Source organism: Lycium barbarum, chromosome 3 (assembly GCF_019175385.1).
Source record: "Lycium barbarum isolate Lr01 chromosome 3, ASM1917538v2, whole genome shotgun sequence".
Classification (NCBI taxonomy): domain Eukaryota; kingdom Viridiplantae; phylum Streptophyta; class Magnoliopsida; order Solanales; family Solanaceae; genus Lycium; species Lycium barbarum.
The window spans coordinates 146139487-146166629 of record NC_083339.1 but is presented as its reverse complement, the minus strand read 5'-3'; the positions used below and the strand labels follow the sequence as shown (position 1 = coordinate 146166629).

Below are 27143 nucleotides of genomic sequence, written 5' to 3'. Positions count from 1 at the left end.
TAGGAAATTCTCTAGAATCACAATATTGGCAACTGAATTACAAGACCACAAAATACATGTATCAGGACTCCCATCCTAGAAAAGATCCTTGTCCTCAAGGATCAAAATCAGGGAATCTGGTCTTGAGAACATTGAAATACTCCCATGTAGCATGATCAGCAGACAAACCAGTCCACTTCACCAAAACTTGAGCTACTGCTTTGTTGCCTTTCTTCACCATTCTTCTTTGTAATATGGATTCAGGATTGGGACAGTGAGGGTTAGCAATATTAGTGGTGGGAGGGTAAGCAATTTCAGTAGGTACAACATGACATTTCTTAAGAAGAGAAACATGAACAGTGGGGTGGATTTTGACTGATGGTGGAAACAGTAAAGTGTAAGCTACTGGGCCAACCTTCTTGAGAATTTGGAATGGACCATAGTATCTGGCTGCTAGTTTGTGGAAGGGTTGAGAAGAGAAGGTAGATTGCTTGTAAGGTTGCACCTTGAGAAACACCCAATCCCCTACATCAAAATTTCTGTCACTTCTATGGTTGTCTGCCTGCTGTTTCATTCTGAGTTGGGTTCTAACCAAGTGATGCTTCAAGAGTTGTAGCTTCAATTCTCTTTGGAGTAATGTATGATCAACTTCAGCTGAAGCTGATTCCCCAGGTAAGTAAGGTAAATGGAGAGGAGGGGGTCTGCCATAGAGAGCTTCATAAGGGGTTGTTTTAATAGCTGAATGGTAGGATGTGTTATACCAGTACTCAGCCATGGGTAAGCAAGAAAACCAGTTAGTAGCATTTTCAAGACAAAAACATCTCAAGTAGGTTTCTAAGCACCTGTTTAAGACCTCAGTCTGACCATCAGACTGAGGATGATATGCTGTAGAAGTGTTCAATTGCACACCTTGCAAGTGGAACAAGTCTTGCCAAAAAGAACTGAGGAAAACAGCATCCCTGTCACTAATGATAGAATCAGGTAAACCATGGAGCTTGACAATATTATCCAAGAAAACTTTGGCAACAGACTGGGCAGTATAGGGATGTTTCAGAGGGATGAAATGGCCGTACTTGCTTAATCTATCAACAACCACTAATATCACCTCATGACCCTGTGATTTTGGTAGACCATCAATGAAATCCATGCTTATCTGTGACCACACCACCTCAGGGATGGGAAGAGGCTGGAGTAAGCCTGGGTAAGCAGCTAGATCAGACTTACTTCTTTGACACACAACACAGTTCTGAATAAACTGTTTCACGTCCAACCTGATGCCTTTCCAATAGAATAATGTCAACAACCTTTTCAAGGTTGCTTCCACCCCTGAGTGACCAACTTGAGGACTAGAATGCCATAGTTTGATGATTTTAGACCTCAATTGAGGTACCTTGCCAACTACCAGTTTCCCCTTCCTTCTCAACTGGTTATTCAACCAAGTAAATTGTGAATGAGCATCAGGAGTAGCCAGCAGGTGTTCAATTAAGTCTTTGAGCTCCTTATCAGTGGCCCAACTAGCAATTATAGCTTGAAGTAGATCAGTGTCTGTAGGAGAAATCAATAAGGTCATAAGCTCAGCACCAGTCACCCTTGATAAAGCATCAGCTACTTTGTTTTCCATCCCCTTTTTGTATTCAATAGTGTAGTCAAATGGTAACAACTTAGTCAACCATAGCAGCTGAGAGTTGGTATGCAATTTTTGTTCCATCAAATACTTCAAAGCCTTTTGATCAGTCTTGATGATAAATTTCTGGCCTAACAGATTGTCACGACCCAGCTAGGGGCCGTGACGGGTACCCGGGACTAGCCACCGAGCACCACTCATTCTAATACTCATCTTACTCATTTAATGCCTTTTTACCAATTTTATACACGAATTGTAGGGAAATCATATTTTATATAAAAACATAAATACTTATATACATTTGCCTCTCGGCCATCAAAATAACATATACATAATAATAACATCTTGCGAGATCATCTGACCCACACTGCGTATCTACGAGCCTCTACTGACATACTAAACATATAGACGGAACAAGACTCCGTCATGCCCAAAATATGCATATATACCAAAAGAAGAACCATAAGCACCTCCGGACAATGGAGTGCTCTCGATCAGTTGACAGTTACTAAGGGTCTGGACCAAGCTCACCTTCCTGTCTACCTGTGGGCATGAACACATCGTCCAAAGAAAACGGACGTCAGTACGAACCTTGTACTGAGTATGAGAGGCATAAACAATGAAGAAAGACAGTGATAATATAATGTGAACATCAATATGAAACATCTGAATCTGAATGACAATCATAAAAGAAGTAATGCATGCTGTCTTACTCATACTCATCATAATCTCATATATGCATAATATGCAAGCTGCCCGTCCATATCGGAACGGTGTAATAATCAATAACATTAGCCCGCGTCCAGGCCTCCCGCGTCCGGGGTACCATCTCATTCCGCCCACTAGTGGTGTCTGCCCATGCCAGAAGGTCATGGTGTATCCGTATAGCTGCCCGCCTTGGCGGTGACTGCCCGGCCAACTAGGCGCGGTGTAATATGATCATGACATGCTCATAAAAAATACTTGTAATAATATGCTTATCATAGTACATGCATAAGACTCAAGATCAACTATACTCTATCGGGGTGACGTAAGGTCGTGATCCCCCGATTTCATTATGGAGCAATTATTGACATTCTGCCTCACCTTGAAGGAATTAGTACATAAGGTGAGTGTAAGCAATAAATAGCATCATTATCAATATGGCATCATCATATCATATCTCTTATCTTATATAGACATTTATGGACTTAGGCTTCTAGCTTTCCGGAAAATAGAAACTCATGAAGAGGAAAAGAACTTATGCTATAGGATTCATGCCATTTGAAAGAAAGGACTAGCCTCACATACCTTTGTCGTTTAGCTATGTTATCGTTCACTTGCTCTCCTCCAATGTCACGTCGTTACCTTCACGGGAGAATTCATATTAACATTAGTTAATAGATTATAAGGACGCGTCGTAAATTCTAGAAAAAATTGGGCAGCATTTCCCCTGTAAACTTAACAATCCTCGAAATTCCAACTTAGCCAAACATCAATCAAAATACCAACAACAACAATACCAACAATTTCATATCAAACTAGACTTAAATCCATTCTTAAATTACTCCCAAAACAGCCCAATATACATTCGGATGCCAATGCTTGTATACACTTCTTTATTTCCGTATATCCATAATATAACAACAACAACTACAGCCAATCCCCCGATATTCCAGCCTACAAAACAGTCCATAACGACCATAAAACAGTCCCCAAAATATCATCGCAAAACAGCCACAAATATTATACCAAACAACTCCAAAATATAGTCACAAACAGTCACGAAAATTACATAAAACAGCCCCATATATCGGCACAAAACAGCTCGGTATACGCTTTGTATACAATATCTTTATACGCTTTATTCTCCCAAATTCAAGAACAACAACTTATCAACAACTTCAACAACAATGTCAACAATTATTATACATCATAACTCAGCTAATTCCATCCATTTAATCCACCTAAAACAGCCCCTTAATCCATAAATCCCAACAAAACAACAAACGAGTTTATAATGTTATTTTCTCCGTTCTAATCCGTTAAAACTCTAAATAAACTTGTTAACAATGAAAAATGGACCTAATCTTACCTTAATTATGCAGCAACCACTTCCACCCTCTCTTTCTTGGATGATTTTTAGCTCAAATTGAAGGCAACGCGACGTACAACACTTTTCTCTTCAGGAGCTTCGCGATTCGGGGCTTAGATTGTGGTCAAAATTTGGTTTTTTTCTCTATCCCTCCTCTCTCTCTCTACCTCTGAAATTTCTGGGTTTTTTTGAGGTCTGAAAATGAAAGAGAAGGCCGAATTTTTTCATTAAATGGCAAAGAAAATGGGCTGACCCGACTTGGAATCGGGTTGGGCCGAATTCATTGCCCAGCTTGACCTTTCTGCCTTAAAATGTTCATATCTCCTTATCCCGATGTCACATGAAGACCCACGACCTATGGTTGGAAAGCTATTTCAATTATCTACAACTTTCATTCTGGGAGTTTTCCCAAATTCCCAAAGGACGATAAGGTTATGACCTCCCGAAATCAAATCACCCGAAAACGTATCTTAAAAATATTATTTTGGAGGGCTTTCACTTTGATTTGGCTCAAGGGTCCTTCTTGGGTTGTGTTTAACTTCGCATATATTATTCATATAACTTGTCATATGTTCTAAAAAAAAATCTCGACATGTGGACCCCACCTCAGCTTATGAATAATTCATCGTACGAAAATACGGGATATAACACAGATACTGAGACCATTTTGTCACTGCATGAACAATGGCCAGTAACTCTCTATCATATACTGATAAGGCAGCATGCTTAGGTGATAATGCTTTACTAATGAAAGCTATAGGGTGACCTTGTTGCATCAGTACAGCCCCAATACCATATCCACTAGCATCAGTCTCCACCACAAAAGTCTTGGTGATGTCAGGTAGTGCAAGTATAGGAGCCTTTGTCAAAGCAGATTTCAATGCTTCAAAAGCACCAGTTGCTTGTTGAGACCATTTGAAACTGTCCTTTTTCAAAAGATCAGTTAATGGTCTAGAAATCACTCCAAATCCTCGGATGAATCTTCTATAATAACCAGCTAATCCAAGGAACCCTCTCAATTTTTTCAGAGTTGTTGGCATAGGCCATTTCTGAACTGATTCTATCTTTTGAGGATCAGTAGAAACCCCTTCCTTGGTAATGAAGTGTCCCAAGTATTCAATCCTGTCAACCCCAAAGAAACACTTACTTTGCTTGGCATACAACTGGTGTTTTTGCATCTCTTGAAAAACAGCCCTTAAGTGTATCAAATGTGTTTTAATATCTCTGCTGTAAATCAGTATGTCATCAAAGAAAACAAGCACAAATTTCCTTAAGAATTGCTGAAACACAGAATTCATCAGGCCTTGAAAAGTTGCAGGGGCATTTGATAGACCAAATGGCATAACAAGGCACTCATAATGACCGGAATGAGTCCTAAATGCAGTTTTTGGTACATCCTCAGTAGCCATTCTCAGTTGGTGATAACCAGCTCTGAGATCAATTTTTGAAAAAATTTCAGACCCTCCAAGTTCATCTAACAAATCTTCTACTATTGGAATAGGAAATTTGTTCTTCACAGTAGCTTTGTTTAAATCTCTATAGTCAACACATAATCTCCATGTACCATCTTTTTTTCCAACTAATACAACAGGTGCAGCAAAGGGACTACAACTTGGTTGAATGATCCCTTGTTTAAGCATTTGATTAACTAAAGACTTTATCACATCCTTTTTAACTGATGGATACCTGTATGGTCTTTTATTGATTGGTTCAGTACCAGCTTGCAACACTACCCTATGAGCAAACACTCCTCTAGAAGGTGGGAGTGTAGTTGGTTCTGCAAATAATTCTTTAAACTCAAGTAGTAAACTGGCTAGGGCAGGATCAGTGACAGATGTGTTCTTAGTTTCTAGAGAATACCATTGTCTTTCTTCATTCAAATTGGATACCAACTGAAGCATATAGAGTTGTGTATGATTACCTGATGGAATCTTGGCTAGTTTCCCAGCTCCAGTGTTCAATATATGTTTACCAGCACCCCTTAGAACATGTTTCTTGCCCTTATACATAAACTCCATTGTTAAATTTCTAAAGTTCATTTTGATATCACCTAATGTCAATAACCACTAAACCCCTAGGACTACCCCACAGTTGCCCAAGGGTAACACCAAGAATTCAGCTGAAAATTCTGCTCCTTGTAATAACCAAGAGATCCTACACATCTTGTCCACTGGTATGCTACCATTTCCTGTAGCAACTGGTTGAGAAATGGTTTGAACAACAGGACACCCCAACTGTTCCACCAGTGATGGATCAATGAAGTTGTGTGAACTTTCTGTGTCCACCAATATGTGTAAAGGTTTCTTAGAGTGATAACCCGTAACTCTTAAGGTCCTATACCCCAGTGATCCATTTAAAGCATGCATGGAAATCTCTAATTTTTCTTGGATTTGCTCTATTGCTTGATCTGCCTCCTCAGTTGGTGATTCTTGTTCACAACACTGATCTTCTTCTTCTTGTTCTTCTAACTCAAGAAGATATATTTGTTTCAAATTCCTGCACTTGTGGCCCGGAACATACTTCTCATTACAAAAGAAGCAAAGTCCTTGAGCCCTTTTTTCATTCATCTCTTCTGGTGTAAGGGTTCTTCGATTGAATCCTCTTTGAGTTGGTTGTCCTCCTCTATTAGGTGTTGGCAAAATAGGTTTGTTGTACTGCCCCCTCTGATCATTAAACCTTCTTGAAGAATTTCCCACATTGCTTGAACTCATAGCAGGAAAAGAACTTTTTATTACAGCAGCAAGATATGCCTCTTTCATTCTAGCAAATTTGTAAGCTTGTGTTAATGTGATAGGTTTATCCCTCTTAACAGCTATGTTCAACTCAGGTTTCAGTCCTCCAATGAAGCAACTGATAGCATTTTCTTGAGACAAGGTGACCCTAGTCAAGTTCCTTTCAAAAATAGCCTGATACTCCACCACACTTCCTACTTGCTTCACCTTCTTGATTTCCTCCATGGGATCATCAAAATCTGTACCAAATCTTTCCACCATCGCCATGACATAATCATTCCAAGTAGCAGGTTGAAGGTATTTTCTATATCTCATAAAGGACAAATGCCATTGTATGGCTTCACCCTCCAATTGTAAAGCAGCTACATTAACTTTCTCATGGCCTGGAACATTTTCCATTTCAAAGAATTGTTCGATTTTGAACAACCAAGAACTTAAATCTTCCCCAGTAAACCTTAAGAAATCCATTCTTGACCATTTAGAGAAGTTCGAATGGTGAGAAGTATAGCTAGCAGGGCTCCTTCCTCTTTGGACCCTTTCTTCAGTTCTGGCCCTTCTTTCTTCTAAGTGATCCACCCTAATTGGATCTTCTTGTTCGTGTTCCATTGGAATTTTATCTCGCCTACGTCCATCTGTATTTGTGAGTTGATTCTTCAATTCGAGTACTGTTTGATCCAGTTTCTTCAAATTGGATACATCACCTGCCAAGGTTCCCAATTCTGCTAACATCTTTTGCATCATCTCTCTTAGTTCTCCCGTTTCAGAAGAAGAATCTCCACTAGTTTGTTCTCCATTTTCCCTAGTGCCTTTTGCCATTGATGCCGAGGATTCAATGGCTTTGATACCACTGATAACTGAATTGCAGGATTAAGAACTAATCGAGAATTCAGGTAACTGTAGAGGAGTTTCAACAGAGGAAACTCGAGCTTAACAGTTAAGAAAATGGGGGATTTAGGTGATTTTAGGAAGAAAAAGTAGGATAAGAGAAATGATATATTTTCATAGATGATTCTAGAATGAATTGAATACAATGCTATATAGATCACAACTGATCCAATTTCAATAACTGCTCCAACTGCTTAACTACTTTCTTGACAGCTGTAACTAACAAACTAACAGTTCTGGACTAACTAACTGAGTAGGAAATTCTCTAGAATCACAATATTGGCAACTGAATTACAAGACCACAAAATACATGTATCAGATGATCAGCAAAATATAACCCAAAGTTAGTCTCCAGTTCGTCTGAATTCACTTGTAACATCCAAGCAGCAGAGTTGTAATTTTCTCTGTTTTAAGGAGAGTGCTAGAAGAAGCAGGTACTATGTTTATCCTAATGTAATTTATACTCATGTTTTGACACAATTTCTCTTATTGCGGTTGTGATAATATTCTTGCTGCTTTAGAAGTAGGCAGTAAGGCTTGATGAAAAGGTTGAGCATACTACTCTATGCAATTTGGAACCCAATTTGTTAATTGGTGAAATAGGTAATGGTTAGTTTAATTAGCAAGGACCGTAATTCTCGAAAATGTTAATACAGGTGGCAACTAGGACACCTCAACAATAAGGAAAAAGAAAGGATTGTGCATTTCTGTGTGAGTGTAGGCTAGTTTTATAACTTAAAAGTACCAAATTTATGGATTGCTGATTCTTCATGTAAACCATACGTATTACACTGCATGAGGTAAACAAAATAGATTATCTTATTGAATAAAGCACTAGTAATTTACAATTACATTTTGCCCTCTGGAAGAAGGGTTATCGTTTACATTTTTATGCTATTCTGAGGAAACTACGCTTGAGTTTCATAACAAAGAATATCCCTCAGTGCTATAGAAATAATTATCTGCAAAACTCCTAAATACAACACATACTAAAGATCCTAGAGGTGTATACCCTTTTTATGTCTCTTCCCATATGATTCTTAAGGATAATATATAACAATTGCCACGAAATATTGTGAAAAAATAGGTGGCTTCAGGTAATATTTACAAGCCTTTGTAACTATCCATATCTATCTATCTAGTTTGGAAGTTCAATGTCTTGATAGCATAAGCATACATAAAGGCGAAAAAGACTGCAAAACCAACCAAAACCACAGCAACTGGTGCCATAAAGTCCGGATTGTATCCGAAATGATCTTTAATGTAGTCCTTAATCATAGGGTCTGGAAATACACCTGGAACTTGGATAGTATCCTCCACATCACCATACTGTGACACAATGCAACCATAAACAGTCCATGCAACTGGACAGATCCAGTAATACCATATCCACCACATGGGAATTCTCTGAGATTTTAATGAGAAAAAGTAGTATTAGTATCTTCGTCATGTTCAAGATTTATTTTTATATGTTTGAATGCCTGTAAAGAAGAGTTGACTTACTGGTCTGGGGATGAAGAAACCCGAGAAAAGATTGAAAAGAGAATAGAAAGCGGCAGCAAAAATCGCAGCTACTTGGTGGTTTGGGGTGATAGAAACAGTCATCATTCCATAGTATGTCCAGTATAGGAAGGAGAAGAAGGTTATAAAATAGAACCAGAAGAATTTAGCCGCCGTCCACTCAAAGCCCACCATGGCATACACTATAAGAGTATAGTATGTTGTTTGGACGAGTATGTATGGTATTTCCGCAATTACCTACAAAGCCAAATGTATTATAGCAATTACTGAGACTGAGTAAGAAAATATGTCCTAAAAATATCATACGCATGCTTAGTATGTGTTAGTTTTGTCTTGTCTTTTTCTTTTCATCCTGGTGCTAGTGATTTTAGATTAGATAATCTATATGTTGTCTCAGTTTTGTTGGATGATCCTTACCTGTGCCATAGCATATGGTAACGCTGAATACATCCCAGCAGCCCTTTCTCTATAAAAGACGGTTCTTTCAACAGCTACAATTGGCTGTACGGTCGAACAATTATTGATTCCAACAAACAGCACAGCTGCATACATTGCCCCGATGACTGTCATTAGATCACCGCTATTTTGTCTGTAGCACAGAAAAAATAAAGGATGGACTTAGTGATCGATCTTTTAGATTGTCTGGTTTACACAATCCCATGAAATCTATGGGTTAGTTTTAAATTAGGGATATACCTTTTACTGCCAGCATTCCAGAAAATTGTCCCTATCAGTAGTGCTGCAGCCAGACTAAAGAAGAATCTGACAAGGTTATAGTCTGGACTTCTCCAGTAAGTCCACCATTGTTTCCATAAGCAGGATTTGAACTGGCCCCATGCAGGCTGGGAATATTGTGTGGTAAAGTTTAGGTCTTTGGCTCCAGGAGGAGGTATGCTCAACTCTTTGACAAGAGCCTTATTTCGTCTGCATGAATCGATATACATTATTACAGTGTTTTATTTCAAATGTGCCAAAGACATTTTGCAGTTTCACTCATTTTGACTTACTGATGCAAAGCTGACGATCTGTAGTATTCAGCAAAATCCATTCCTAGTCGAGTTTCTGTGGAAATTGAACTCGCCTCTAGCATCCAGGTAGCTGGATTATATTTCTCTTTAATTTTTTGAACTCCTGGAATTGCCTGCATTAGATGGTTGAATTAGTACACTTTTAGGTGACACTTATAAGCAAAAAATGAGGTGGTTCTTTAGTAATTTGTATGTATAATTCAGCAATCATTAAGTACCTCGAAGTACTCGATAATTTTCTGAGAATGTCGACCTAACGGGCCTGCATAGATTACTTGTCCTCCTCTTTTCATAAGAAGCAGCTGGTGTGCAGAAGAAAGTAGTACATATTAGAGAAAGGGGGCTTACGGAGCTAAGAGACATTTTTTTTTCAGACTGGATGGTCCGGAAGTTAAGAAGATCACGTATTTTACCTCATCAAATGCTTCAAATATATCGATACTTGGTTGATGTATTGTGCAGACGACAGTTCTTCCTGTGTCTACTGTGTTTCTCACAGTTCTCATAACAATAGCTGCTGCTCTTGCATCAAGACCAGAAGTCGGTTCATCCATGAATATAATTGAAGGATTTGCAACAAGCTCTACTGCAATGGTCAATCTTTTCCTTTGTTCTGTTGACAAACCAGTAACTCCTGGTAGCCCCACAATTGCATCCTTCATATTGTCTAGCTCAACCAGATCCATTACTTCATCCACAAAAACCTGGAAAAGGCAGAAAAACTCGGTATTTTTCCTATAAAATTATTACAGTATAACATAAGGAGGTATTGTTCCGTACCATCTTATCTTCTTTGCTGACTTCTTTAGGGAGCCGGAGGAAAGCCGAAAATATCAAAGATTCATGTATAGTTACTTGAGGTGAGTGTATATCAGTTTGTTCACAATATCCTGAAACTCTGGCAAATGTTTCTTGCTTCTTTGGAAATCCAGATATTCTTATATCACCGTCAATATAACCTCCAGTCTTACGTCCAGCTAGAACATCCATGAGGGTAGTTTTCCCTGCTCCACTGACTCCCATTAGTGCTGTCAATACTCCCGGCCTAAATGCACCAGTTACTTCGCGAAGCAATTGAAGTCTTTCCTCTGTCACTCCTTGGTCCCTCATCTCCTGAAAAAAATCATTAAGTAGGTTCCAGTTCAATCATCGGATACTCCCTGATAAGCGGATTGAGGAGCAATAAATTAGTATGGCTCTTACAGGTGGCATGTCGACAAAGTAGCTGACATCCTCGAAGGACATTGCCAGAGGGGTAAATGGCAGAATCATTCCTTTCTTTGCTGCAACACCATTTGCAGCCTCAAGATTTGCATCGTCGTTTCTATGGAGTCCAGTAGAGCTGGTACGACTGCTCATTCGTCGGATTTCCATTTCTCCTGCAAAAGAATAATTTTATTGTAAGCATTACTGATATTCCCCAAGCATATTCTGTGGTTGATGGGCTAAATAACATACTTGTCCTGTTTCCATCTGCTGCAGATAAGGATCGAGGGAGATCATCTCTTATCGACTTGTTGATTCTGAGTCTAGGGGGGTCCGTGCTTTCTTCTTGATCAGCTTCCATAATTCTGGCTTGCTCTTTGGATAGTATAGCTTGTGGCTTGTTTAGAGCTGATAGGGTAACAAAAGGTCTAATAGGTTTAGATAATACACTCAATAGCAAATACCATAGTACATTCTGAGGAGTGAGTACTTACGGCTGAGATACATAAGGACAAAGGTGAAAAGAATGTTGAAGAGAATTGTGAACCCCAGAAGAGCAGCAGCACCAATCCAGAACCATCTTCTTTCGGTAAAAACGCCAAAGTTTTTCATCACTTGCACACCCAATCTAGTAACTCCATCTGGGGCCTGTGAATGGGATTACATATGGTTATGAACTTAAGACAAATAACATTGTTTCTTTTTGGATTGCATCATGTTTCACTTGATAATATGGTCAAGAGAGGTAAGTGCCAAGGAGAACGTAGAAGCAAACTTACAAATGTGTTCATCCACCTTGGAGCAAACATTTCGTTTACAGTAAAGGCGTTGAACGCGTAGGAAAGAGGTGAAACCCAAAATCCCCATCGCCACCAGACTGGAATTGATGCTGTTACAAGTAAGCCAGCAAGCACTTTGTCAGTGATTGAAACTTTGTGAACTATTCCCCAGAAAAATCAGGCATTTCTAATTCTTTATTCCGGCTGTGATTTTCTTAATTGGTATCAAATAGAAAACAAATGGTAATATCTTCTACATGTTACTGTTCTTGAACTAACCTCTAGGCAGGATGAAACCACCCAATAAGAACACAAAAAGGAGCATGAGTGCTCCACCAGTGTTTGCGATAATCATAGTCCTACAAACTCCTGCTGTGACCCTAAATAATCCAGCAGCCATTTGTTGGATCAGAAACACCAACAGTGATTGCTTGAAGAACCTGAGCAAAGGAGAATAACAGCAAAGCTAATTTTAATAGTCAGCCAAGGAACGCAAATTTCCCATTTAAAACTACCAAATCATATAATTTTGCAGTGTTGCATGCTTTGGCTAGTCCCTTAAGATCAGTTGTACAGTCAGACCTCTCTATAACAACATTTCACTATAACGGCCTAGTTTTCTTTGGAACTGACTTTTATATTATGTTATATTATATGTTTTCTATAACAACATCTAGCTAGTAGCAGCCAAAAAATATTTGGACAAGCGACACCTTTATAGAGAGATTTGACTGTATTTGACATCTTTTCCTTCGATTCAAATATACAAATTGAAATGTGCGAAACGATTGTCGAGTTACCTGCTAGCTTCAGGGGCAAACCCGATTGTATAATATGTCATGACCATCCACACAATAGTCTCAAACACAGAAATTGGAACCTTTAGGAGCACAGTTGGTAAAGTGAAAGCCCAAGGTGGATGGAAAAGAAGGTCTCTCTGCTTGTAGAAAACAGGAAGCCTCTGTATCATGAGCGAGAGTTCAGAGAAACCATTAAACATATTGGTGACCATTCCAAATAGGAGTGCACCAACGTAGGTAGTACCGTCATCTACAGTCCTGGTGCGCATTTTGGTCCTCAAGAACACGGTTGATGCAATGAGTGCAACGATAACGATTTGTACAGTCTTGAAAATGTAAACAAAAGAGTTTCTCTTGATCAATAGCCATTCTTTGTCTAAGTTCGCCTTTAGAAGCTCTAGTTTAGGGATAGTGTACTTCTTGAATATTAGAGCTGCTGGGTGACTTCTTGATTTGTCATAGGGAACTGAGAGCTCATTTTCTATACGTAGGCCAACATGGAAGCGCTTGAATCTCTTTGCAAATTCAGTTACTGAAATGTACTGATATGGCTTATGTCTATTTGCCCAGTACTGCTCTTGGTCCTTTCTTGATGTAACCTATTCAACAAATTACATGTTAGATTATGTTGCAAATACAAAAAGAGATTCAACTAATATGCATGGCATTGTAAAAATCTTTACACTATTAACTTGTTACAGGTTGTCTATTTATTTTTCAGGTTAATATATAATAATTCATGTTATTACAAGGTATGTTGCTTGAATCCTCCAAAACTGCCGCTGCACCAGTGCCTATACTCCACTAGCCGACATTTTTGAAGGATAGCAACATAGATATGAGTAGTTAGTTACTTATCATTACATCTTTGAAGTAATCTGATAGTGTAAGATTCTTTTCCATTGCTAGTGTTAATCAACTTATTTGAAATAGTGGGTTTTGTAGGCCCATTAGTTCTTAAGGTCCATTTGATAATTACCTCTTGCAAGAAGTCAGCAGTGCCCTTTCTTTCTGGACATCTAAAACCACAAGTTTCAAAGAACTCAAGTACATGTTCACGTGGGCCCTGATAAACAATCTGGCCTTCAGATAAGAGAATAATATCATCAAAAAGATCAAATGTCTCAGGAGCAGGCTGGAGGAGAGACATCAAGATGGTGGCCTCTGTAAGATGTACAATTTGCTGTAAGCATTTTACTATCTGAAATGTAGTGGAGCTGTCCAGTCCAGTTGATATTTCGTCCATGAATAGTGTTTTTGTTGGCCCAACAATCATCTCCCCTGTTCCAAGCCAATATTATTAGCCCATTACTATTTAGTTTGATAATGCACTGCATTTTGATTGGATGTCTACAAAAATAATCTTATTTATTTAAGAGAGATGATTAAAACTATGGGAAAATAGCATGGGTAGAGAGATTCGTGCTCCATTTTTGCTGAAAATAATGATATTTTTTTTCTTTCAAAACATAACATATATACTGTATGTGCGTGCTACTGTATCAATATATATATATATATATATATACAAATGTATATACACTGATACACTGTGTATATACATTATAATACATTGTATAGATAAATGTGTATACACACTGATATATTGTATATAATTGATAACATATACACAGTACATGTGCGCATACAGGAATAGTGCCCACATTTAGTGATACATGTATCAACGTATATCTGTTATAAAATGTAAAATATAGCTAAGTTTCATAATTATTTAAAAGTACCGCTATAAAGCTTAATTATGAAGCATAAGCAATTATATTAGGTACCTAACTTTAACCTTTTCCAGTTCTCATAGTAAACACGTTTTATTAGTATCATTTTGAGGCGATGTGTAAGGAAATAGTCTTTAACTCTTAATTGATACTTTAGTCATTTCAGAATATAGTCAAATAGAGTTAGGTGAAGTACATTTTGGTGGTCATCCAACAAGAAAGTGCGTTAAAGTTGCGCAGACCTATATGGGAGATGTGGTTTGGTAGTTTAACTCCTTTCATATTAAGTCAACAGAAGCATTATTTGGTTAAAAGTCTTTAGATAATTGAGTATTCTTCTTCATTAGAAGGTTGATTATATGTCGCAAAATATTTAAAATTAAAAATCTTGGAAAGACTTGTATTTCAATTTATATGTTCTGATGCCTCATTCAATGTAATTTTAACATGTTATTAGCTTTTATTTCTCAAATCGTGTTTGTTATAGATAGTTACTTGTTATTGAATATAATTTAACCTGATAAAGGAGTTTAGAATTAACCTGTTGTGACACGCTTCTTCTGGCCACCAGAAATTCCACGTATCATTTCATCCCCAACAATGGTGTCCTGACACACATCAAGTCCCAAAATCTGCACTTTTTTTTTCCATTTTAGTTCACCACAAATCCAACTGCAATTCTATATTTAGTTCAGCAACTAATGTTGTGTTTGTTTACCTAACACCTCTATCTTTCCAAAATTTTCTTAAGATACTTTTTTTTCACTACAGAAATAATAAGTTCTAATTAATTTAATAGATGTTAAAATTTTCAAATCAAAAAATCAAATCTCAAAGAGGTCAAAGTGGTGAATGCTCTGTAGACTTAACATCAGAACAATAGAGTTGGTGAGTATAGAAATTTGACCCAAAAAACAAAAAATGATAAATTTTCAAGAAAAGGTGGGAGGAAACAGGAAACAGGGAAGTGGTTAGTTCAGACACATCAAAACTTTCAAAAGTCAATTATCAAGTTGTAAGTAAATACCCACTCCTATATATTTTTATTGCTTTATGAAACAAATAGGCATAAAGTGAAAAGTAATGAAATTAAGTAATGGTAGGGTCTCAGTCTCACTTACCCTGAGTGTGTAATCAGTGATAAGGCTGTTTTCAACTCCCTCCATAGCAGTTGCCTAAATTTAACATTAAAAGAAGCATTAGTATATTGTTGTGACATCCATGCAAGTGATTAAAAAAACAAAATCATAGAACATAGAAAATGTAACATAGTTAGAATGTCACCAAAAGGTTACCTTCATGAAAAGATCGATTTCAGCCTCCGGGAAGATTCCAGCATCCCTTTCTCTCCTTGCAAGCTCCGTTAGAAGTTCTACGAATTTAAATAAATATTTTATTGTATGTAATTAACAAAAGAATATATCGAAAATGAAGGGATTAGGGAGGATTGAAGAGTAAAAATTAAAGTACCATAACGAGAGCCGACCCCTTGGCATCTAGCAGAAAAATCAAGAGTTTCTTTGACAGTCATTTCAGCAACATGAACATCATTTTGACTAATATATGCCGATGTTTTTTGAGGTACAAATTCCTTTAACCCATGCCCGTTGTATGTGATTTCTCCTTTAACCTGTTCCATAATTTTCATATAATTAGCATGCTTGTTTAAGTTGACAATTCATTAATTTACAATAACATGTGTAAAATGTGAGTTAATATGAGAAGTAACTGACCTTTAGGCTAGGGTCTAATTTTCCAGCTAAAGCCAATAGAAGGGTCGTTTTCCCAGAAGATGGCGGTCCTAATAGAAGGGTCATCCTGTAAAGATTGTGTTTACACATGTTTATAAAAAGTCAGCATTGGATATGTCATGGTTACGTAACATATGACCAATTGGTTAGTTCTCATTTTCATAGAGCAAATTAAATTTAAATTTTAGTGAAACTGGAATTTTTTTATTATGGATATAGATGACCAGAAACAGTGAAGTGTTGCTTTAATATTACTCTCTTCGGTTAAAAAAAAAATGTCCACTTAGCCTTAATTTTTTTAGTCAAAAAGAGTATTCACTTATTAAATCGAGAAAAAATCAATCTTATTTTTTCAGATTTGTCTTTATTAAGTGTTAAGTGACCAAATTTCAATACTTATTTAATTAGGGATAGTTTAGTCAAATCACTTATTTTTGCCTACGAGTTATGATTTCTTAAGGAGTGTGCAAATGATTAAGTGGACACTCTTTTTGAACCAGACGGAATAATAATTTACGAGTAATTAGTACTAGCACTTACCAAGTAAAAGTATATGAGGTCAATAGTAAGAAGACTAATGTAATACTAATAATTAATTACAATTACCTAGATGGCTTGATTATTCCAGAAGCATCTTTAAGGATTGTTAATTTTGTTTTCTCTGCCAAATTAATTCCTACACAACTCAAAGCTGATTCAGCAATATTTCTGGCAGCATTAGGCAGCGAGGGAAGAGCTCTGTCACCAATATAGCAATCAGCCTCTATTGTTAAATGTTCGTACCGAACTTCTACTGTAGGAAGGGTAATTCCAACTCTGCAACCACAAAATAATATATGTATTAAAACTTAAGTAAATAATCAAATTGTTCGATATTTAGGTTTATTAGATTATAAAAGGAGTTAACTTCAATACACGGATAGTGTAAAAAAAATAACCATTCAATGTATCCGTCAACAAAAAAGTGAAATTAGTAACATATAAATTAAACTTTTTGTGCGTATAAATTAAATCTTTATAATATTGTATATGTGGACCTGTCCTAAGAACGAAGATTTTTGTTTTCAATGGTTTGTCAGATAGTACATGTAGGGTGGAGAGAACGTTTTCGGCAATAATTAGCATCATTGACTTTTGCGATGGATTTATGTGATCAATCTTTTTCTTTTAATAAATGGTTTCATTTTTCATACGCCTTCTGCATACATATCAACTTTTCCTTTGTTTTTACCTCAACTTAACTGCGTAAGAGTAACAAGGATCAAATTTTCAAAGTAACAACACTAACTATGTCCCAATCATCATAAGCAAATTAGACGATTATATGAATTTTCACCGATAATATTGCTTTATTTAAACTTGTCATAGCTAGTCCAATGATATATAAGCAAAACTTTAAAAAATGCATGTTTATTTGTGGATAGAGCGGGTCAACTATACTGTTGTGGATTTGTTAGGTTTTAAAGCATTTTGGCTTTACATGACTTAGAAAAACAAAAAGTCAAAAAAAAAACGGTTTGGTGAGAGCAAGTTGCATATTGTGAATTTGTGATGCAATGCATGTGTAATTGATTTGAAATGGTTCATGATAAGATATTGAAGAGTCCATAATTATGTGTACATGATGTGTTGTCATTGGAGATTTGACTCGTTCTTATAATTCAACCAAAGACACTTCGATAACAAACATGACTTCACAAATCACAAACCCACCCCACCCACAAAAGAAATCAAATGTTTACTTTTAAAAAAAAAAAAAAACTCTTTCCTATCAGCTCTACGATCACAATCATAATCGCTGCATAGTAAAGCTACGTGCAACGAAGGGGTTCAATTAAATTCCTGTCTTCAAATTACGTAAATAGGCTAAAAGCCGAACTTGTTGTAAATTTATAAATTTTCAAATCTCTTTAACATAATGACGAATATGATTCAAAAATGATAAATTTGAATTTGGTTTATCCTTATTATGGCTTTTTCACGTGAAGTGCAGAAAAAGTAACAGTAGAATAAACTTACTTGTCAATTCGACTCCTGAACTTTCTCAAGAACTTTTCATTATCTTCCTCAGCAACTCTAAAAAATCGATCAATGAACTCTTGGCGCTCATTCATTCCAAGATTTCGAACATCAACTTCCTTATGAAAAACTTTCTTATTCCCTTGATGATTCTCACTCTCAGCAAACGATTTAAGCACGGTCTTTCTCAACCGATCGTAAGTCGGCAATTTCTCTAATGCAGCCCATGTAAGAGCTTCTTCATCTTCTTCACCACGTGTGCTTCTTCTACTCGACATTGGATTAAACACATCTTCTACATTCCAACTTGCTCTACTCATCGTTCTGCTCATTGTTCTTCCCAAACTACTCCTACTACTCCCTAGCCTCCTTGGTCCCCCATTTACTTCCATTTTTTTCACAAATCTAACTCGATAAATTAACGATTAGAATGCTCAAAAACGGAGCAGAGAAATGTTTTTCATACGGGAATAAAGCCTCAGAATTGTCTCATCCAAATGCAGAACTGGAGAGACGGTTTAAATAAATTTTTGTTGTTTGGAAATTTGTGTTGTTTGATTATTTCAAAGGAGTTGTAGTAATTGAAAGGGTCTCACGCTCTTCTAGTTGTGAAGAGGGAGTTTGGAGAATGAGTGCTCCAACAAAAATGGTGGTATGAGTCCATTATCTAAGAAAAGTTATAGGCTATTTATATAAAAATAAAATGGGGATAGGTGTCAATAGTTGGGTGATATATACATACTTTACTGTAGGAGTATTTTTCTTTGATATTTTGTTTCTCCGTTTCTTATGTTATTTATTATGTTATTACGGATTTCCACTTGCTGCTCTTGAATTCATTTCCAATTCTTAAATTATTCTACTACGGTAACTAAAAGTTTTTTTTCTGGGTTAATTTCAATCAATTGAACTTTACCATAAAGTCACAATTTTATTTTATTTTTTTTGTATTCGTTAACGTGATCACTGATCCCACAACTATTTTTTGTATCACTAAAACCTAGGATGTCAATGGTACGGTTTGAGCGTATATTTTATAAAATTTATATCATATTAATTTTTCGATTATTTTATTTTGTATAATTAAAATTAAACATTTTGAAACCGTCCCATCATCTGGGTTATTCTTCGGTATCGGTACGGTTCAGTTAATCTTTTGATATTTCATAAAAAAATGTCATATAAAAGTCATAACTAGAAGTTGTACACGATACTAATAAGACTTTGGCAAAAAACTCTCTAGACATTTTATTGTATAAAAGGTGAAAAATCAAGAAAACATGAATCATGACAAGAATAGAGATCCATCCCACTAATATTAAACAAAGACAAGGAATTTAGATCGCACGAATGCGAAGTACTCAATCAAGATGAGACACGAGAACTGAGTCTAATAAGATTCAGTATCCGTTAAAAGAACTTAAATCATACGAGAGGAAAGATATCTAATGCTTTGTAGCTTGCTACTCAAGATCGTTGGAATACCTTGTAACTAAGTAGTTACTACTCGAGGTGCTAGATTAATATAATTTCAATAGGAGTAACATAACACGTTTCGGAGTTGGTACTTTAGTGGTAATTACCTGTTGCCGACTTGTAGTCATTTCCATCATCCTACACGACAAAAAATTAAATGTTTTATTAATTTTAAACTTAATATATAAAATATATTTTACACATAAATATATTTGGTACGGTTGGGTATTTTTTCGATTTATTTTTATAAAATAAAGAACCTACGCAAATTTTCGATACAGTTAAAAATTTATATAAAAAATCCTAATAATTGGTTCGATATGATTCGGTTCGGTCAGTTAAATCGGTTTTTACAAAATCATTGACACCCCTATTAAAATCCACGAAGTAGCAATTAAAAGTGTGGCGTAGTCGTCAATAAAATGAGCAGGTTAAAATTTTAGCATAAGCAAAAATAATTGGTGATTTCTTCATATCTATTTAAGTCTTGATGATCAAAGTTACGCGGTAACCTGTTGAGACTATGCGTTAATTTGTTAGGAAATATAACTCACTGTCAAGTTTCGGCAAAATGACAAGTCATTGCCATTTCAATTCCCTTTATTTTAAAGATCTAGTTTGTCATAACCGTATTTTAAACTAACAATGGCACAAAAGATGAATCAAGATAGAGCAATCATAGACTTACCTCAGAGATCACGAAAATAGAGCACACGAAGAAGATCACAAATTGGGAGCTTCGTCTATGTCACTGTCAAGGACTATCTCTATTTGTTCTTTTCCTTTTGTTTCCTTAGGCGTTTTAGTTTTTTGCCTTCCAGGTTAAAAAAAAAACTAATTGATAATTACAAAAAACATTAGAACTAAAGTATTATGGATGTCTTTTTTTTTTCAAAATTTTTATTACATAGGGGGTAGGGGAAGGGAAAATGGGGGAGGGAATTACAATGTGGGGACTCGAACCCTCACCAACAAGGTGAAAGTTCAAGTAGTCAACCAACTGAGCTACTAGATCCCTACTTATTATGGATGTCGACTTGGTGGTCCTGATATTATTAGAATAATGTACAACTAGCAACATAATTTGAAATTAAAAAAACATTACTCTATTTCTCCTCTTTTTGTTGGGTTCGAAAGATTTGAATTCAAAGATGAAGGCTTAGTCCACTTGCAAAACGATGCTTCACTGGACTGGGCTTGGGTTGGTGATGGTCAACATAATTCTACACTGCTTCCTGGAAATTACGTACTCCATCCGTTCCAAATTATACTAGACTTGTCGATTCCCGAGATTTGAATTACATGAAATTTGATCAATATTTAAGATGTATTTTTTCACCGAATTGATATGAGAAAAGTTGAAACTTATAATAGTACTTTTCATATAATTTTTAAATATATAAACTTTAATCTCAAAATATTAAATTAAACTAATTCAATTTAGGCCAAAGTTTATTAAAATTGACTCTCAAAAAATAAGTAGTGTTACATAAATTGGGACGGAGTAATACTATTCGGTGTCACTATTATACCAACATTGGGTTCTCCAAATTCTTGTTTTTATACGTGCATGCTTGTATTAATTTTTCTCAAGACGTAAGATGATTAATTAGATAACTATATATATTAGCGACTTGTTCTAGATAGAAAAACTTTTTTAACGAATATGCATGCGGCTTTCCAATTCAAAGTATTAAATTCAGTAGATTAAAATATATAGAGAAAAAATCGCAAAATAGCATATTGTGAATTGACTTATTCTTAAGATTTAACACGGTAACCCTATATTTTTTTTTGGAATTTAAGTTGTATTGACAGTGTAAAGATACACCATTAGTTGAAGATTAGTTCTCGGTGTACATAATTATTAATTATGCTTTATCAAGATATTTATGTGTAGCTACCTAATAATAATAATCTAGTTGTATAATATTTCTTACAATGTCAGTACACCTTAAACTTTTTAAAAAATTACATATGGATAAGAGGAGGAAATAGTGAGGAAAATGCAATATTGACTGATTAACGAAAGAACAGATTGATGTTGTTTGGTTAATCAGCAAATTAAATAATTTAAATGTAATTTGTGGAACCCTACCCACATGGTGGAAGTAATTTGTGGAACCCATCAAGTCAGCAACCTTAATTATTTTAAGTAATGCAATATTGACTGATTCAAGAAAGAACAGATTGATGTTGTTTGGTTAATCAATAAATTAAATAATTTAAATGTGATTATTTGATACAGCCTGCCAAACCCCACTCCTGATTCCCCCCCCCCCCCCCCCGCCCCGCCCCGCCTCTACATTATCTATTTTTATCAAAACCATTTTCATAAAAAGTTTGCAAAGTTGCTTAAACATTATTTAATCATGTCAAATGGTAATTTAATTTGGCTAAACCACTCAAAGCTAAACTTCTATCATTTAGGACCGAAGGTCTCTGATTTTTCTTTAATTAGAGGAGAGTTTGATTATTTAATTCATTAAATTAATTAGAAGGTACGTCTAAATAATTGAAATTTTCTTTTCCTTGAGGAATTTGTTTATATCTTTTCAGGCATTAGATTATTATTAAGATAAACTATCAATTCAAGCAAACTAAACATCTAATTTTAAGGACCTATTCGGCCATGAGAATTTTTCAATTTTTTTTTTTTAAATGAGCGTTTGGCCATGAAAATTTCAAATACAACTTGAAGTTGATTTGGAATTTAAAAAACACTCAAAACCTTGTTTTCACTATTTACTTTTGACCCTCGCTTTTGTTTTTTCTTTTTCAAATTTTACCCCTAAATTTTTATTTCTATAAATTTGACCCCATTAATATCACCCAACAACGCGGGTAAATACCCAACTTCATCATTTCTTGAATATTTCACCGAATTGAATATTTCCCAATTTGGTTCTTATTACTAATATTTTCTTTTCTAGATGTGGAAACAGTAATATATTGCTTCAAGTTTAATTTCCGTTCTATTCTTTTATATTTTTAAATTCATTTTCAGACTTTTTGAATCTATTATTGTTAAATCATACCTGGTAAAATTAAAATTAAAAAAAGGTCGGAAAGGAAGAAGAGGAAGGGCGTGGGGAAAAAGGTTAGGAAAACTAGTGGATTAAAAAAGCCTAAAAACAGCAAATAAAGCAATTTTTTTCAGCCAAATAAATGAATTATTCGTTAATTATGTCTGTGAGAATTTGTTTACATTACCAGTTTGAAGCCAAATAAAAGGGAAAAAATTATGTAGGTCAACCAACATAAACTTATCATTTCATGATGAATTTTCATAATACATACAACTTTTATTGAGACATGTTTACCTTAGTTATGCGTTAGAAGTGTTTGGAGTTAAAACGTAATTATTATTATTTGTTGGATAAAAAAACATGTCAAAAGAAGAAAGAAATACTACCCTAGTGTGAAAAGTAACGCCTTATTTTATCTTCTTCCCAATTACCCCACTTTACCTTTTTTTTTTCTTTCTTTTTTTGTAATTTGTTGGTGATAAAAGATATATAAGCACCCTCCATCTTCAACCTTAAGCACTAGAGTTAATGAGTGAAGTCTTATATATTGCATAAAATAATAACGATTAACGAATGTGGTTTTAATAGAAGAAGAAAATAATAAGGATGACAAATTCGGGTAAATTAGTTAAGTTGGGTGATTTTACTAGTTTTTAGAAATTGAAGGTATAAATCATATTTCATGTGTTTTAGGAAAAACAACCAAAAATTATTTGCAAAACTATGACCAAACACAACTCCAACTTCAAAAATTCCAAAAAAAAGTGAAATTGTTTTTGGTTTTTATGGCCAAACGCCGACTAAGTATATATGTAACACATATACCATATTACATAATTAAATTTTATAACTATATAGGCCATAGTAAACATAAAACCACATGAAGCTTGTCTGAAAAAAATTACTCCATCAGTCTCATTTAACCTTTAATGAGATGTTTTTATAGACACACAAATCTTATGGCATGTCTAAGAACACAAATTTTAAAAAAATTATAGTCACACAAATATATTATAACTAGTTAATTTGCCCGTACATTGCACGATCATGAATGACCTCATTGAACTGCAAGTGATCCTTCTCCATATTTGAACATATTACAAATGGCACATTGTTATAAAAAATAAAAATATTGAAAATATTTCAACTAAAGTTAATATTAAAAATAACAAAAGGCATATTCTCGTAAAAAATCATATATGTTGAAGATATTCCAACTTAAATTAAAAGATAATGAATGATATAAAAGTATTACTCTTTAATCAATTTCCCCCCCTATATATTTGTATACATAAAAAGAATGGATTCTTCGTCTTCACGGCGTATTCTATACATCTTCAACAAATTTATGAAATGATCTTTCCGAAAATTTAGTAGAAAAATGAGAGATTAAATTATTATAATACCAAAAACAAAACAAAAACAAATATATCAGTAATATACATAAAAAATCTAGAAAAAATGCTTAAGACAGAAAACCAGATATGGATTAAGGCATTAATTACATTTGTACTTACTCAATGGTGGAGTCCTTACAGTTATTTTGCCTATTAGTCCTAATTAAAATATTATAAATATCAATCGATCTCACTTGTATTGTGCACAACAAGCTTCTTAAGGTCATTGAAAAGATAGTGTCAAGTCTTCATTTCAGAATTTACGTTGTGTTGAGAAACATTCCTTGAATTTTATTCTAACTTTGGAGGTACTACACTTTTGTCTTCATAAACACATTGAAGAATAATTTTCGATTAGTAAACATTACGCAGGTACGTGTGAATACGTAAGCGCATTCTTCAAATGTTTATTATAGTATAAAAAATTCTCCCCTATTCAGCATGCTTTTTTCTCTTTACCAAAATTTTAACTTTAAAAAAGAAAAAGAAAAAGAAAAACCTCTCTCAACAGCAATCAAATTGTCATTTTTTCTTCTTTAAATTTTTTGCAAAATTTTGATGCTTCAGCAAAATCTAGAAATAAAAACATGTTCTTTCCCATCGTTAGTTTCTCTTATCATTCATATAGCTAATAAGAAAATTGAAGAGAAAAAAAAAATGCTGGAGTGACACTATATATGTACGCCAGAGAATAATCATACCCAAAAATAAAAGCCGTAGTACTTTTAAAAATCAATACATAAGAGTACATTTATAGAAAATAAAAATTATGTAAATAATAGTGTTAATGACCCCAAAGAAGATAATTAAACTAAAAATGTAATTCATCAACTTTGTTACCTTCTTTACCGGAAATTCTAAACACCTCAAAAAGCCTACAGCTTCTCCAAAAGCACTCAAACAACATCATATATTAATAATTAGGTTAAATAAAAAATCAAAAAAATACGTATTGATTCTCAATAAATGACAGGAAATAACAGCGTATAGGCAAAGTAATGTGGAAGAATTTAATATAAAAGTAAAAAAAGTACTGTAATTCATCAACTTTGTTACCTTCTTTACTGGAAATTCTAAACACCTCAAAAAGCCTACTGCTTCTCCAAAAGCACTGAAACAACATCATATATTAATAATTAGGTTAAATAAAAATCAAAAAAATACGTATTGATTCTCAGTAAATGACAGGAAATAACAGCATATAGGCAAAGTAATGTGGAAGAATTTAATATAAAGGTAAAAAAAGTACTGATAAAGGAACGTGAAAATGACAGCATTAGAAGTAATGGAATTAGAAATGGATGAAGATGAAAGTAAAAAGGTGAAATACATCAAATGATACTTAAACTATATCCGAAAAGTCGAGTTCATATTTAAACTTTAGTAGTGATCTATTACACATCTAATATATAAAAAAGTAATATTATTTGCTCCCTGAAAATTAATGTGGCATAAAATATAAAAATAATTAAAAAATAGACGCGTTTTAATTAAAATTAATTCATGTTTTTTTTTAATACTAAATTTATATTTTTTTAATCTCACCCCACCCCCAACCCCCACCCATCCCTTTCTTCTTCATTTCCCCGCCCCTCCCCCCCCCCCACCCGTCCCTTTCTTCTTCATTTCCCCACCCTCCCCCCACCTGTCCCTTTCTTCTTCATTTCCCCACGCCTGCCTTTCTTCCACCCCCCACCTGTCTCTTTCTTCTTCATTTCCCCACTCTTCCCTTTCTTCTGCACTCCCTTCTGAAGAGGAGAAGAAGAATGTAACCATGTTTTGAAGAGAAGAAGAAATCAAATTTTGATGTATTTTGCCAATATCTAAAAGGTAACATAAATTGTTAGGATCAGAAAATCAAAAAGTGAAGAATATTGCTCCCAGTAACACTGCTCCAAATTTGTAAATCTTTGTTCTATTGATTGGTAATTTGTTCAACTGAAAGCAATGATACTGACCAACTTTAATGAAACCGGTGTCGTCTTTTGAATAAAAAGCTTCTTTTTGTTCTCATCTTTTTTTTGACTTGTTTTCATGTACTGATGCAAAAAGATTGAAATTGGATATTTTGTTTAGGTGCTGACATTGGTTGTGGATAGGGGTGCACATGGACCAAGTTGATTCGGATTTTTTAAACACCAAACCAAACCAATTGCGTCGGGTTTTTAAATATATACACCAAACCAAACCAATAAAATTCGGGTTTTCTTGGGTTATTCGGTTTTCTCGAGTTTTTTTGGTTTTTTTTTCTGGAATAGTCTTGATACAAAACATATAACTTTTACTTCAAATATTTCTTTAGTTCTAGTAAGATACAACTACATAATTAAGGTGTTTCTTAAAAAAATAACACAAAATGTGTGAAGAGTGATGACATTGTATTAAAATATTCAACAAAAGCTAATAAAATCGGTTAAAATAAATATTGCTAATTAACAAGCCATAAAGAAAATAACCATAATCTAAAAATACCAAGTCATGCTAAAATAAGTACGGCTAATAAGTATTAATTACACGACAAAGAAAAAAATTTAAGTTATGTATTTTCACTCTCTAAATCAATTATGCAAAACTAAAGAATAGATATCCAACATTATTGTCATTCCTAGTGGTAAATTGAATTTCTTTTATTAGCATTAGTGTTGAGTTGCTTTTGGTTTGGACTTTATTTGAGTTACTAACATCCATAGAATATAAAACTTATTAACATTCAAAATTCTAAGTTCAAGCTTGAATAATATGATAATGGATAAAAAAACTACGAAAAAATTTAAGAAATATTTATAAATTACATTACAAATAAATATTTTTATGTGTAAAATATTTTAAAAATTTAATACATATAATGTCGGGTTGGTTTGGTTCGATTTGACTTTTTTTCGTTAAAACCAAACCAAACCAATTATGGTCGGGTTTTTTTTTCAACACCAAATCAAGTCAAACCAAACCATTAGTCAGATTTTTTTTCTCGGTTTGACTCGGTTTATCGGTTTGATGCGGTTTGTCGGTTTACTTTGTACACCCCTAGTTGTGGATTTGGGGTAGGATGGGGTTTTGGAGGTTTGCTTCTTTCTTTTTTGAACTTTCCATTTTTGGGTTCTCAAAATTTC

General features: G+C 34.7%; 1 protein-coding gene across 1 annotated transcript; it reads right to left on the bottom strand.

The window, feature by feature from the left end:
- Positions 1 to 8095: 8095 nt before the first annotated feature.
- LOC132633412 (ABC transporter G family member 35-like) lies at positions 8096 to 18799 on the bottom strand. The gene is made up of 22 exons (XM_060349821.1): positions 18132 to 18799; positions 16719 to 16928; positions 16095 to 16179; positions 15832 to 15991; positions 15657 to 15733; positions 15483 to 15536; positions 14903 to 14993; positions 13608 to 13909; positions 12629 to 13227; positions 12108 to 12268; positions 11829 to 11938; positions 11544 to 11697; positions 11302 to 11457; positions 11047 to 11222; positions 10624 to 10956; positions 10257 to 10547; positions 10062 to 10145; positions 9823 to 9956; positions 9512 to 9739; positions 9233 to 9404; positions 8798 to 9052; positions 8096 to 8701 (listed from the first exon to the last, which is right to left on the bottom strand). Exons 1-22 carry the CDS (start codon positions 18521 to 18523, stop codon positions 8429 to 8431), a joined length of 4497 nt encoding a protein of 1498 aa, XP_060205804.1. The 5' UTR covers positions 18524 to 18799; the 3' UTR covers positions 8096 to 8428.
- Positions 18800 to 27143: the final 8344 nt, after the last annotated feature.